Source organism: Rhopalosiphum maidis, chromosome 1 (genome assembly GCF_003676215.2).
Source record: "Rhopalosiphum maidis isolate BTI-1 chromosome 1, ASM367621v3, whole genome shotgun sequence".
Lineage (NCBI taxonomy): Eukaryota > Metazoa > Arthropoda > Insecta > Hemiptera > Aphididae > Rhopalosiphum > Rhopalosiphum maidis.
Window position 1 is genome coordinate 4,695,976 of NC_040877.1, and position 15,815 is coordinate 4,711,790.

Consider the following 15,815-nt stretch of genomic DNA (forward strand, 5'->3'; position numbering starts at 1 on the left):
CCAGGAAATCAACTCGTAGGCAGCCTTTTTATTACTGAGGGCAATAAAAAAAAAAAATTCTCAGCTGGCCAAGAATTTAAATTTTTTCTTTGAATTGAATTTTATATTTTATTTTAGGCACATTTTAATATAGATATAGTAATAAATTTAATTATTTATTATATATTGCTTGTTATAAATATATGTAATTTACTATAATACGATAAGACATAGGAAATATTTTACAAACATTACATTTTTATAATATATATATTTTTTAATTTTAATTACTTTGACGGGCCGGTTAATAAATGATTGCGGGCTGTATTTGGTCCCCAATGGCTTAAGATACACGATATACCTATACCCTAAGTATATTTTAAACCGTGGACAACACAACAATATTAATAATAATAATACAAATAATGATAAGTGATAATTAATAAATAATGACATTAACATCGTATTTCTATGAAGTTTAGAATATTATGATTATAAAAAAAGTTTAAAATCAAAAATCACAGTATTATAGATGCTATATAAAAATAAAAAGAGTTTAATATGTACATTTAAATTTATATTTTTATCCATCTGCAATAAATACTAATTGTTTTTAAATATTGTAATATGTTTTTGTAATTTTTATAACTCATTTTATTAATACTGCATTAATACTCATTTAATAATCTCAAAATTCTTACATTATCGAAGTATTATTATATAAATTAGTTAGGTTACTGTTATTTTAAATTTTATATTACTCGACTGAAATAATTTCGTATTTTATCTCCCCTAACATCATTATAAGTATAAAGATTTTTTATACAAATTTACTCAACAATACCCTCCATAATATGTCTGTTTTTTCGTATTATGCAAATAGGCAAAGTTTATTAATCACTATAATACAAAAAAAATGTGCTTGAGTATAGAGAATATAGAATAGACATATTTACACATACACACATTATACCAACCTTTAGATATGGCGTTTTGTATGTCAGCCACCATGTAATTAGGGTTGGAAAAACACATAGGCCCGTCGCCACTGTTAGGTGACTGGTGCACCGTCTCAATGCTGACATACCCAGAAGTGATTTCGCCTGGTTCTTCAGGCGTGCTGTACGGGTTGCCAAACCGGGCGGATGCGGAACTGGTCATCGGATAGCTACGGCGGTTGAGCGTCTTGTTATTAAGGGTCGACGACCCGGACGACAGCGGTCCATTGGGATGAAACCGCATGTGCACGGATCCGAAATCGTGATCAAATTCGACGCGCGGGCTCGGCGCCTCTTCGCCCTCAAGATATACCAGTTTGGTTGCTTCGACAGGGGTTAGGGCCACGCCGAAATTTGGCACGGACATCGGATCTCGGGGCATCCTACACGGTGGGAACGACGACTTGTAGCCTGACGGTGACGCGTTCGACACTACCGGCGATATCAACGATCGAGCGATAACGTTCGCCGACTGAGACTTGACCATGTTCTGCTGCTGTTGCTGCACATGTGAAGCATCGGCTGAAACCACACTATCTGTGCTGCTCAGAACACTATAAGTTTTGTTATGCGCCAGCCGGTACAGGTTGAGTTGCGACAATTTCGATATCTCTTTCAGGATGTTCACATTCGAACCACCCAAAGACGACGCCCGAGACTCGGATCTGCACTGATGATGAAACTGATGTAGATGACCGCTGTGATCCCGGTCACCACTGCCGCTATGTTGTTGTCTGTCAGCGGATCGGCCACTTCTGGACCGCCGAACCACAATCGGCGACTGTACGCCGTTCTCGCGACTGCTCTTAGTCGTCGAGGTTGACGTCGTTTCCAACACCGTTAACGTTACTGCTTCGCAGATCGGTGGGGGCTGCGGATAAGTTGTGTGTACTTTCTCCCAAGTCTCGGTAGCTGTAAACATAATATCTGTTAATAATTGTTTAATACAACTACTCTTTGGGGCGCAATTTGAAGGAAGAGGGGCCAGTTAGCATACAAAACATTTTCATCCTACGGCCTGATGAAAATTTGACTAATATAATCACGGGGAGAATATTAATAATCTTAATTATTCAATTGTTAAAAAAAGAAATCAAAAAGTTGATACTTTATAATTTACATCAAAATATTAAAAAGAAAATCTAAATATCAAAAATTCCCAATTATATAAATTATAAATATATAATTCTGTTTTATGATGTTTTTTGTTAACAAATGTTATTGTTTTATTTAAAAAAATAAATTAGGATATTAGTAATTAAAAAAACTCAAAGTATGCCTCTATACCTACCTAAAATGTATTATTATTATATTTTAGGTTAAAAATATGATTTTGTTAATCTTTTTTTATTCAACTATATTATAATACTATAGTACACGTATTGTATACGTATACGGCGTAAACATATTATTTATGATTGAACACTGAATAAAATCCTGTATACATATTAGACATTTTTTGCACATATTAAATGTTGTTATATTAAACATCAATTTTTAACGAAATAAACATAAAAATATGTTTAAAACTATTTTAATTGTTTCACATTCATTATATCCACAGTTTTTTTAATACTATAATGTACAAGACATTATATGAATTATTACCAAAATAAAACTTCCACAAATCATTACTAAACTGTCCTCCTTTTTTTCCGCCAAAAATAATCATAGAACCCATCACTTTAGTAGCACTGTGGCCATGCAATAAACCTGGATTTACTTTGGTCTTCAAGACACTCCATTTTTTCTTCACTAAAACAAAAAGTTTTTATACAGTACTTATCCACATTTTTTTTTGAAAAACATTTAATTTTTTTTGTGTTAATTTATAGCAGTTAAAATATGTAATGTTTTAATATTATATGATTTATAATTGATATTATTATTATTAACAACAAGACAAAAGAATAATATAATAAATTCATAAGTGTCTAAATTAACCAACAATTTAATTTTAATATTATATAAGTACCAACCAAAATCAAATTTCCACAAATCTGATCTTTCGTGTAAATCAGTCATTCCGCCATATACCCACATTATATCGTCGTGTATGATTGCTGAATGTTTGTGTCTCGCTGGTGGAAGTACTCTTCCTTGAGAAAGTAAATGCCATGACTCAGTATCTAAAATAAAAAGATATTCAAATGATTTTTATTATTTTCTAAAGTAAGAAAAATTAATTTTGACGTATTAAAAATGTATCTACAATATTAGGTATAAATATTTTTAATGATAGAAAATATTCTATAGGTATCACTTTCAAAACTATGAAAAATATATATTAATAAATATATTAAATATTGATAAATTCAAAATTCAGAAAATATTTATAACATGTATATTTTAAAGTTACCGAAGTGGAAAGCCCACATTTCATTTGTGGATCCTTTTAAGTCTCTATATCCTCCATAAATAATCATTGAATTTCTGTATACTAATGCAGTATGACCTCTTCTACCTTTTGGCACATTTGAACCGGATTTTCCTTTAACTTTTTTCCATAGATTATCCTAGAACATTAAAAGAAACTATTTTCATCAACTTGTTTAAATTATATATTTTATTTACATTACATATATATATTGTTGTTTGTAAAACCCATTAACTACTAATGTTACGGAGTGTTGGTTAATACATAATATTTGATGCCGTTTAATGTTCTGAAAGAGTCGATGTAAATACCGACGTTTCCCTTGTCCACATTATAACGCCAACCAGTATTATAATAACGTTCCCCTCAATGGGCATGCAGCAGTTGCTTCGACATTACGAGGGTGCGTTTATTAATAAATACCATTTCATTTTATAGCGCTCAAAATATAAGCACCTCAGAATACAAAATTGTAATTTGTATATAGGTATATACATAAATTCAAAGCAGCACGTTTATAAAATTGATACATTAAAATTAAATGAACCCAAACTCAACAGATGTTTAGTTATCATAAATATTATAAAAAACAAACAACATTTTACATATTTTCATTTATCTCAATGTTTTTTTATTAGTTTTAAAATTAAAATTCTTTAAAATTTTAATACTTCTCTAAAGGTTATTAAAAATTCCAAAACTAAACTGAAAGGTAAATATGATACTTTTCTTAGCTGTGGGTTATGTTTTTTTTTTTTTTTTTTTTTTTTTTTTAATGCAAATAAGTAAATGAGTGATAAAATGGTGTTGAGAAATAGTTATTACATTTACAAACTACAACATAAACTAGTATAACTCAAATTGTTTTACTGCCTTTGTTTTCTTGTCAGATTTTCACAGAACATTAAATAAATTATGTAATTTAAAAAACAACTACAAAAACTTGTGTACATTAATAATTACTATTTAATTACTTTAAAAGCAAATAGCTAAAACTCTTTAGAAATCTAATTAAATTCAGTATAAATAATTTAATTATTTAAAACCAGAAGTAGTTATTATTTGTATATTATATTATGTTTTTATTTAATGAATAATTTTTACTAATTAATATGAATAAATAAATTCTGTAAAACTAAATATCTTTTATAATTTAGACCACTTATCAATTTAAATTATTGTTAATATGATATATTTATAAATTACCTACTGATATATATTGTATAAAATTTCACATTTAAAAAAGTACTTAATGTTTTAAAAGCCTTGGTTATCATTATTTGGTTAATACATAGATAGTTCAAAATAATATATACACTTAAACAGATTATACGTTTTTAATTAATTATTAGTTCTGTTAATTTTTAACAGTTTTCGATTTCACAAAAATAACCAGACAAAATGTTTACTTACTAAATCAATATGTGTTTATATAATATTGATAATTTTGTATCTGTTTTCTCATAATACTAATGTATTTTACAAATCATATTGTTACAATCCTATTGAACAAGGATTAGCATAATATTATCTATAAATTGTAATTCAGGCGATAAAGAAGGGTAACCTAATCCCTAAGCAATAATGTAGAGTTATCCCGATACAAGGAGAATACTGATTTTAACGGATTTTAAAAGTATGACAAACAAACTCCACTACCCTATCGATTCAACTTTGTAAAACCTAGTGTAATACCGATATTTGTTGGCGTCGAAGGAGGAGATATAATTCTCGATTCGTTAGTTATGGCCTACAGGGGCGCATACGCCACTTGCAGCTGCCACAACGCGCAATCCATCAAAAACAAATGAAAAAAGTAGATAAATAAGAAAACAACAGTGTACGTGCTTCGAAGTCCGAATAACCGCCCACCACAATTGTAAGAAATTGGATTATCTCGATTGCGCGTCTTGGCACTTTTCGCAGCAAATGATCAACTTTTTTCCTATATATACGCTACTGCAGTGTGACTACGGTTTACACGAGATTTTGATACGAAGCCAAAGTAGGCGCGATGGTCGTGAGCTTTTATCGGATGTAGGTAGGTACTATATGTACACACACAAGTCGAATAAAACAGTCACCCCTCGAAAATATATATAGTGCTATACATATCGCATCCCTTTGGGGATAAAAATGAATTGTGCCACCCGTCTTTTCTGTCTCTCTCCAAATGAATCACCCTTCTACATGAAGGTGTAGATACATGGGAACTGGGAACCCTCGTCTTTCACCCGCAACGTCAAATTAAAAGAACTGTCGGTGGACTAGCGTGACACTCGTGGTTTTTGCTAGCAAAACACGGAACGTTGCACTGCGCTTAGGTGCAATTAACGAGTTCCAGGGTGCGTTATAATTTCCAGACAGATGTGGAGGTGAAAAATGAAAAAATTTTCAAGTAGTATAAATATACGTACATAAAACGGAGAGATATATTATATTATGTGGAAAAAATGATTATAGACTTTTAACGCAAAAAATGCATTTGATATCAAAATCTTATTATAAACTGAAATAATTTATAAAAACATTCTAAATAATATATTATATATAATTATATACAATTTAATATAGCAAGACATATTTATTATCTATCCAATAGTTAAGTTATTACATAATGTCGAATTATTTTTATTGAATAAAATCATCTTTCACATTTTAATACACAATTACTTTTAAATGTATTTTTCAATTACTCTGTTTTATTTTTATACATACATTTTTAACCACTTCAACTACACCAATGGCTATTATAGTTACATTATATTTTAATACTTAATTGGATAAATTACAATACTAATATGATTTTTAGTAAAAAATACAGTGAAAAATTTATATTCAATTTATTTTAAATACAAATACTTAAATTGTATTATACTTAAAAAATTGATTTTAAAAGTTAATAATTAAATTATTTTGGTTAGGATTTATTCTTAATTTATTTATTTGTAGCAACTTGCAAGAATATAATTTTAGATAAAAATTCCGTTTGATAAAATATGCATTTTAAAAATATAGCCATTTAGGTACCTACTTGTGCATGGTATTTAAAATTTTGCGTTAAAAAGAAAAATTTGTATTCTAATAATTTAGAAATTTAAGAACCGAATATTGTTCTAGTACCAAATACCCATTTCAAGTAAAATTCTTTTCTATATATTTTTATATTTAAATTATATACATTATGTGTAATCAAGAATATCTTATAACTTATTTTTAATATATGATTATCATATTGCATGTAGCTCATCGACTAAAGTGCATTAATAAATAGACAATATACCAACTAATATCTACCATAAGTAATTTAAGTAAAAAAAATACAATATAGAGGACCAACATTTTTAGAAATAATTTAAAACTTAAATAAATAAAATTGAATATTTTTGTTGTGTTGTATTCTTTAAAGGTCAGAGTTCAAAATATTCAAAAATGTCTATGAAAAATATAACCCGGAATAATTTTATAAATATTTTAGTATATCTAAGACAGTACCCTAAATCAAAGTTGAAATTCATGCTTTCATGACTATGTAAGTAGTGTTGGGTATTACTACGCGCTATATACTCTATTCAACAAAACGTCTAGGCTTAGTGGAAGGATTCGGTGTACTGAAACTGTCATATATAAATAAATAATATCCCTTCAGGATGATTCCAATTGTTAGAATTTCTTATTTCTTGTGGCTTTTATTTTAAAAATTTCACACCAACAGGTAAATCATGTAGTAGATGTATTGTTTTATTTTACTAACAATTTTCCATATTTTTAAATAATAAAATAAGTAAGTTATAACACTAATAACAACTTCGAGAAAACTTGTTATGAGTTCTTCATAAGCATTAAATCTAAATTCATTATACGTTTGTTTAATAAAACCAAATAGGCAAAAGCAATATTATACATGGTAGATTATAATAGGTAAATTAGGTACGCAATATGCAAACTGGCTGACTGCATTACCATGCATTTTTTTACAGGCGTTAGCGGATTTTGTATCCAATTTATACGTTTGACCTTTTTTTTTAAATAATAAATAAAGTACAGCATTTTTACAGAGGTGGGATCCTGTTTATTATTTCTATCCTTCAACGTAAGAAAATCAACATAGTAGGTATTGTGGTTTTATTATTATAAGCTTGTTTAAATATATAAATGCCAACATATACCTATTTTCAAACATATAAAGTATTCAGTTAGTGCATATATAAAATAGGAAATTCATATTTATAAATTAAACACATTTAAACATTTAAATCATTCAATAAAATTAAACTTAAAATAATACAATAAATTAATTAGATTACTGGTTTTCAAAAAGATAAAATACATTTTTTATGTAAGATATTGTATTTAAAAAAATGACACTATTCATAAGTACCTAATTACAATAAGATTTTTTTCATTAAAATGAATATGTTTATTATTAATTTCTAATTATATACAGTATACACGTTACTATAAAAAAAATATTACAGGACACTGTAATGCTAAATGTTGAGTTTTATATTTACTGTATACAGTATATCAATTAGTTAATTATAAAGAATATTAGTTTAATATTACCTATCTATTTAAGGACAAATTACTTATTACTATTTACATTAATTGATTTTAATAAATAACTAATGTTTTATGTATTTTAAATCGTCTCTGCTATCGAAAATAATTCCGATCTAATACAAAACGCAGTTTTATAGCATGATTTTGGAACTAAAGTTTAACGTTCGACAGCTTTATGTTAAGTATCATGACCAAAAGTCATAAAAACAACTACCAATATCCATTCTATAATCTATGTATCCAATATAAACTTCACTTTTAAAACCCTTAAAAAGAGTAAATATAGTACCTACCGAGTATTTCAAAAGTATACAGAAAAAGTTTCGATTTTTAGCTAATTGTGTTTTTTTCTAAGTTATATTAAATAAATGTTTAAGATTTAACCATTGCAACTACGACATGAAATTAAATTATAAACCTCAGTAGTCATTATTAATACTGTCTAAGATTATATAAAATTGGAAATAATTATCAGGAATTTTAAATGACATCTGAAGTCCGAAATCTTAAACTATTGTTACTTGCAGAGTGCTATCATAAAAGCAAATCGATTATATTTAGTTCTAACAGAAAAAAACTTTACTTACATTTTCCCCCAATAAACTGTCGTCAAGTACAATTTTTATTGCTTTAGGCCCTTTGGCTAAAGGAAGGAAGTGAAAAAAGTCAACTTTAGATGAATAAAGAGGGCGAAATGGTAGAAATATATAACTAAAATTAAATAATGTCCTACAGCAGTGCAGCTATAGAACGAGCTTTTATGATGGATTTTGATCGAGAAATATATACAAATTATTGTCACAATTGCATTATATTTTATGAAAAAAAGCATACTTTCTCATAAACGTCATAAACTAACCATAATAAAAATTACTAAAGTATTTCATAATTTTCATCCATTACTCATTTACAAAAAAAAATTAACTAACATCTTATATGAAAGCAAATAATATTAAAAATAATTTTATGATTGAATACGAATCTATTTATATAAAATATTAATGAAAAACGACAAAAATCCTAAAATCATCGTGCTTCTGACGTTGTCTATACAATAATACATAAGTAAATATTTTTCACTAAGACTAAGTACGTTATAGCTAACAACTTAGTTTGATAATCTTAACCGCGGCTTAAAATAGCTGTATATTAGATATATATTTAAATTTGTAATTATTATTATACTAATGGGAACATCTTTATGATACTTTATAATATATAATAATATTATTACTTTATATATGTGTGTGTGTACATTGAATAATATACTATTCGTAATAAAGTTTAATACCAATAGTTGCTGCATAACTGCTATAATATAGTAAGAGTATTTATACATAAATATATAATCTTTAAAATATTATTAAGCGATATAATGTGCATAATAAAAATGACATATTTTCATTTTAACAGATAAAGTAAATTATCTTATGAATTCATTACCCGCAACAAATTGATATATGTTTAATTTAAAATAAAGTGTATTGTCAATATTTAATAAAATTTTAAACTTTAACACGGCGATTCTTAACTCGTATTCATTTTCATGAAACTATTAAAATAGTAATACATAAAAGTATGCTGTATTGCTGTATATAATATATACACCACATTTTAATAATTATGTACCATATTAATTACTAATATAAACCTTCAATAAAAATTGAATTAAGTGTATAAAAACCATTTATGTATAAACAAAATACTGTAGATGGTAATTAAAATATTAAATACGATAATTAAATTCGTATATTTTCAGCTATGTAAACAAACGCAAACTAATTAAAGGAAATATTTAAGCTCTTAAAAAAGGGTAAGTGCATTTTAAAAGTCATTAAATCAAATGAGTCACGTGAATATATAGGTTTATGTTTGACCAACAGCCATCTGTGTCAACTATTATCTAGTATATAAGACTTAAAACTTTGTATTGTCAATTACATTCGTTAGTAATCATTATACAGTGTATCTAAAATTACTAAACCAAAAGTATTAAAAATTATCATGAACCGTTTAATCTTTTTCGCTGCTGCACTCTCATTAGTCTTCACCGTCGCCAATACACAAAGCGTGTCAGACTCCGACGTTGATTCCGATATTATAGAGGAATCTACCACAGAAAATCCAACGGAATACATTGAAGATTTAACTAAAATAGATTTAACCAACAATGACAGTGAATCAGTCAAGTCACGGGAAGATGAAATGGCCAACGAATTAGCCTATATGATAACGTTCATAACAAAGTCCTTTGCAGATATGTCAAAAATTACAGAAGACATGAAAGGTCTGAGTAACAAAACGAATATTGATGAAGCTTCTATGAAAAATCTTGTAAATAATTTGATAAATTATGTGGAGGACACTGAAATCATGAAGCAGCAAATCAATAGTGTGGTGGAATATAGAGACCAATTTCAAGACACGATTCTAAAAAATTTGAACTCATTGCCAGTTAGTACGGAAGAAGCAAAACAAATGGAAAATGAACTACGTAAACAGATGAAAATTCGATTACCCAACATACCAACTTCACAAAATATTATGGATCTTCCTGCAAGTATGCCAAATATTTTCCAAAATTAAATTCAAGTTTATTTAATTTATTTTGTAATTTTATTTTAAAGTTTATTTTCAATATTAATAACTATGTCTTTTGATCATATTTAAATAAAATATAAAATAGATTTAACTAATATACGTTTATATTATTTAAGAAAAAAAATAATAATAACGCCTTCACTATATAGTTTTGGTATCTGTTATGCTTTATAATACCTAAAATACAACTCCCGAGCCTTGATGAGTAATATATTCGTTATAAAACAATTATAGTATATATTTAAAAATTAAATAAAATTTACAAAATGAAGGGTTTATGACGTTTATGTTAATTGGTATTATTACTTTTAAATAACTATGTAAAACTAATTAAATTAACAAACTATCGATATACGAGTATCTATATAAATATTACAGTATATTCATTATTCATTAATGATCACTTATATTTAAGTATTTAAGTTTTTTTAAATCCTAATGAAATTATTTAAAATTTTTTTTAACCATTGATTATAATAATATATTTAATAGAATCGATTTTAACCTCTTACTGGCATTATTTTATTCTTTACTTTAGTAATTTTATTTATTTTATGTACTCAAAAGTATGTTATTATTTATTTATTCCAAAAAAACTATTGTTCAAAAGGTTTTTGCAGAAAAACAATTTATCAATGCCAGTAAAAGTAACGATTTCAAGTTTCAACATCACTTAGAAACCAATTAGGTTTTTTGTAAGAATGCCAATCAATTTATTATTTACAACGATTAGATTATCAAACTACCTAGTTATGCCAATATATTTTTTTATTGTAAAGCAAAGCAATACCAATCACCGAAACCAAATATAATGAGCCTCTATTACGAGTATATAGATGATAACAATAATATAATATCTGTAATATGTGTACTTATATAGTATAAATGTCTATACTACAAAGCTATATGGCTATATTAATATATATTTTAAAGGGTTTTCCTTTCATACAATATGCATTACCTTAATACTGTAAGACCATAGTGGAGACTCAGAGGCAGATGAAAATCCCACTTCTCCGCCGAAAACGTAAACCTTGTCTTGATAAACGACTGCTGTATGTTCTTGCAAATTTTGCAATGTATCTCCTGTCGGGTGCAACTGTTCCCAGGTGTTATTCGCTAGAATTCATAAAACGAATGAAGAACATAGTGAATAATATAAACTATAATATCAAGCAATGCATTATAATAATCGTTATAGATTAGCCCCCGTAACTTACTATATCTGCAAAAAATTAATATTATTTACTTGAAAAAATATTAGATAATAATATTATCATTAAAATTTGTACAATATATTTATATCTATCAAAGATCGTTAATTTTATATAAAATTAATAAAACAATAGGTAAATACGTTTGAACAAATATTAAAAAAAAATTTATAATTTTGGACTATAATTGTTTCCAATGTTTTTAAAATACAATAAAAATATAAATTATTATCATCTTATCACATTATACCACATTTATCTTATTTTGTGACATTTAACAAGCATAAAAACAGCATATCCTAATTAAAAACAAAAATACGATAAATAAATTTTCGTTTTCAATTACTAATTCATCATCCAGATAAATAAAATATATATTTACCACACTTTATGCTCTATAATTCAAAATCACTTACACTCAAATTTTATAACTCGAGTAAAAGTACTATTATATAAAGTGAATTGCGCTTAAAAAGTTTTTATATTCCAACATTTTCAACCGCAAAACTTTTGTAAGATCTTCAATTTAATTTACTTAGCATTATTTTTTATATATTTTAGTTCTACAATGATAATAAATTGTTATAAAATATATTAATATAACCGTCAGTTTATTAATATGAACAATTATCAATTTATGTAAACATTGTAAACATAACTGAAACAAAAGTTTCTTGAGAATAAATTCTAAAATTAAAATGTTTTTTTTTTAATTAAATATATACCTACATATACTAAAATTTAAAAAATAGAAGCCCCGTTTATTTCAAAAAATTTATCACAGAAGCAATTGTAATTCGATTGTTGTACGTTACGTCAAAATGAAATTAGAGGCGATTTGTATTCAGCCTACGTGTCATACTTACACAGGGCATATCTCCATATGTCTTTAAGGGGCCAATTGCCATTCCGACCGCCGACCACATAAATGTGGTTACCGTGAACAGCAGCGCTATGCTTGGATCTTGATGGTGGAACACTATTGTCACTTGTAAACGATACCGGAGTCCACATATTACTAAAAACATAAACAATTTAAACGAAAACGCATAATTATCGAATTTTCATATATATGAATATGTGTCTTATCTGTAATAATAAAAATAGTATATATTACTTCTAAATATTTTTTTAAATGTTATGAACCTAACATGGTAAACTTGTATTAATCTCTGCAGCGAAAAACAAAATTAAATTCTAAATGTTATAGACATTTGTTATGTTGTTATACAAGTTATGAGATAAACTATCTCACATTTTTGATTTTATGTCCCTCATAAAAGAGCTTTATATTAAAAATGTAAACATTAAAAAATTGTCATATTTCAATTTTTGAAGAAAAAAGGTTGTAAATATGTTAACGTTTATCACAAGTAGACTTTAGGATAGGTTCATGTGTATTAGATAAAGACTTTAAATCCCTTTAATATAAGTATTAGTACGATCTACTGTTTGATTTTTCTTCCAGTTAGTCAGCGTAATCAAAAATGTATACAATACAAAATAGTTTTTAGGACGGGAATTAAGAAATTAATATTTTTTCCAACTTGCATAATTACGGTTAGATCTTCATTCTATCACATTATATATGTCCGTATGTCACTCATAAATATCTCTATTCGCTCCCCTTAAATAAGCTTTAGATCCGCCCCTGCATGAACCAAACCCATTTAATGTTTTGATGACTTCATTTGCATATTATATAAGGTTTGAAAATTAATTATATATTATGATATCAACTATTAAGAAATATATTATGTGACATAATTTATGGTGTAGATTTATAAATTATTCTCATTAGGTATGAACGTAAAGGACCCCTGCCAGATTCAAATCGAACACCGGATCCTAAATCTTTTTAATCGGACTCTTCATTTATATTTCATTTAACTTATTTTTTATTTCTATTATAAACTATTATACAAACCTATAAAACTATTGTTATACAAATTGAATCAATTATAAATTATTATTTACAATTTAAAATAATATAATGATGATAAATAGGAATCAACTATTACTATACAGTATACACCAAACATATACATTATAACCAATAGAATATGGATAATTCTACAAACTGAATAAAGGGAATAAAAACCTTTAATGATATACAGTATATGCTTATTATGGTTGATAAACACGCAATTTTAACCACTAATTGAAACACCTTACAACAAAATATTCTCATTGAAAATTATTACTACCTGTTATAATAATTAGACGTTAACAAGAAACATTATAAAAGTACATTAATAATTAGTGAATTAATTATTAATACACAGGTAAGTAATAAGCTGCATGTATCAGAATAATGTTGTAGCTGTGTCTAATTTAATAATATAAGAAACCTACAAAATATCCGGATAAATGTATAAAGATAATCATTCTTGATAAATTTGTAGACACCGCCCTTAAAACTCAATCATTATTTTTTACTCTACAGCGTAGTTATATATCTAAACTATTTTGAATGGCTTGAACTTTTTAATAACATTTTAATTTTTAAATATGAAATAATAAAATACCAGATAAATTCACAATGTTTAGAATTAAATTATATGGTAGTACTCTGTAGTATAATCTGTTTATACTAAATAGATAATCAGTATAATTTATTTAAAACAAACAATAATTAATTTAGTTGATTAAAATCTAAAATAAAATGTATTGTAAATAAAATTAATTAATTAATGTAAACAATTAAAAAATACTAAGAATAAATAATAGGTACTTTATTTTATCTTTAAAACTCAAAGTAGCACATTTATATTATGTTTGTTAGGTATTCTAGTTATATCAAACAAAACTAATAATGATAACTTTATAATAGGTATATAATATATTCAATTTGAAAAACTTTTTAACTCATACCTTTTAAATAAATAAATACGAATATTAAGCTTAAATATCACATTTTTTCCCGTAATTACAACAGATTATTCAAGACTATTTAATAATTCATATATTATTATTAAATTAATATATAATCTATGTATAACTATACACAAATAATGCAGTAAAGTAAATATTAACTATATATGTGTATAATATCACGTGTGGTTTTTCTTTCTTTCCCTCATCTCAGCGCAGACTACATATTCGTATTAAGCTTTTATCTAATACAAACAATCGCAACGTCGTTATATTTAGTATATAGCATAGTGTATAACATCTTTCCAGAGACAGAGTAACACGAATTCCCCAAGGGACGTTCTCTCGGCAACGATGATGGACAGAACGATTCCCCCCGGAACGATGCGTATATGTGCGTAAAAGAAGTTTTTCTGTTTCTCCTACCCAAAGTACGTTTTTTTTATTCTTTAACGACAAACCCGTACATAAGAATCCTTGAGTTTAGTACGACGAGGGATGGAAATCGTGACCACGCACCGCGGTTGCCAAGGAGGGTCGTTTTCGTTATAGGGTAGGCTTGGCAATTCTTCAATAATTCAAAGTTCCAAAACGAGGGATCTTTACCGACCAACAGCACATAAATTGCCATAAACCTCGGCTGGTAGACACTAGCGTTTCAACACTATACGCTCGGCCATAAGTCTCAACATACGAGAGCTTTCACTGAAATTAGCTACTATTCATGATGGGGAAAAAACCTGTACCATTAAAACTGTAGTAGTCCGCGTGAACTGACATCGTCGCCACAACGTTATAGCTATATAAAAGCTGTATACGTATACAAGTCACGTAAACCACTTTTTTCAGCCTCGACATACGCATATTATGTGTGTATACGCTGTCGTTGTCGTTGAAGATAAACGATTCTTTTGGGATTAGGAATTATATAACCAGCCGATTTTTAGGATTATATAAATTATTAAAAATAATTGTCAATAATCTATGTAATGATAGTTTTAACTTTCGATTGTCCATATTTGCCTTCCCTTAAACTTTGAAATAATACCACAGTCCACAATCTCTAGGGATTTATAACTTTAGTCGTTTAAAAGATAGCATTTAACCATATTAGCCCTCGTATAGTATTTTCTCCTCAAATAATTGGTTAAACTCTTTAGTCATAAGGGAATAGTATATTATATAATGTTGTTGAATTGTAATTATTAT

General features: G+C 27.0%; 2 protein-coding genes across 4 annotated transcripts in view; one reads left to right on the forward strand and one right to left on the reverse strand.

Annotated features, from left to right (window-relative positions):
- The window catches only part of LOC113549757, a 30,745-nt gene that overhangs the window by 3,521 nt on the left and 11,409 nt on the right, over positions 1 to 15,815 (reverse strand). For all 3 annotated transcript variants that reach the window (XM_026951219.1, XM_026951220.1, XM_026951218.1), the window contains 6 exons: positions 12,599 to 12,750; positions 11,480 to 11,637; positions 3,337 to 3,493; positions 2,957 to 3,106; positions 2,586 to 2,732; positions 957 to 1,889 (listed from right to left, as the gene is read on the reverse strand). In XM_026951219.1, the coding sequence (XP_026807020.1) occupies positions 957 to 1,889; positions 2,586 to 2,732; positions 2,957 to 3,106; positions 3,337 to 3,493; positions 11,480 to 11,637; positions 12,599 to 12,746 (1,693 nt within the window). In that variant the 5' untranslated portion in view covers positions 12,747 to 12,750. The remainder of the gene's footprint in view (positions 1 to 956; positions 1,890 to 2,585; positions 2,733 to 2,956; positions 3,107 to 3,336; positions 3,494 to 11,479; positions 11,638 to 12,598; positions 12,751 to 15,815) is intronic.
- LOC113549759 lies at positions 9,850 to 10,609 on the forward strand. The gene has a single exon (XM_026951221.1). It carries the CDS (start codon positions 9,922 to 9,924, stop codon positions 10,501 to 10,503), a length of 582 nt encoding a protein of 193 aa, XP_026807022.1. The 5' UTR covers positions 9,850 to 9,921; the 3' UTR covers positions 10,504 to 10,609.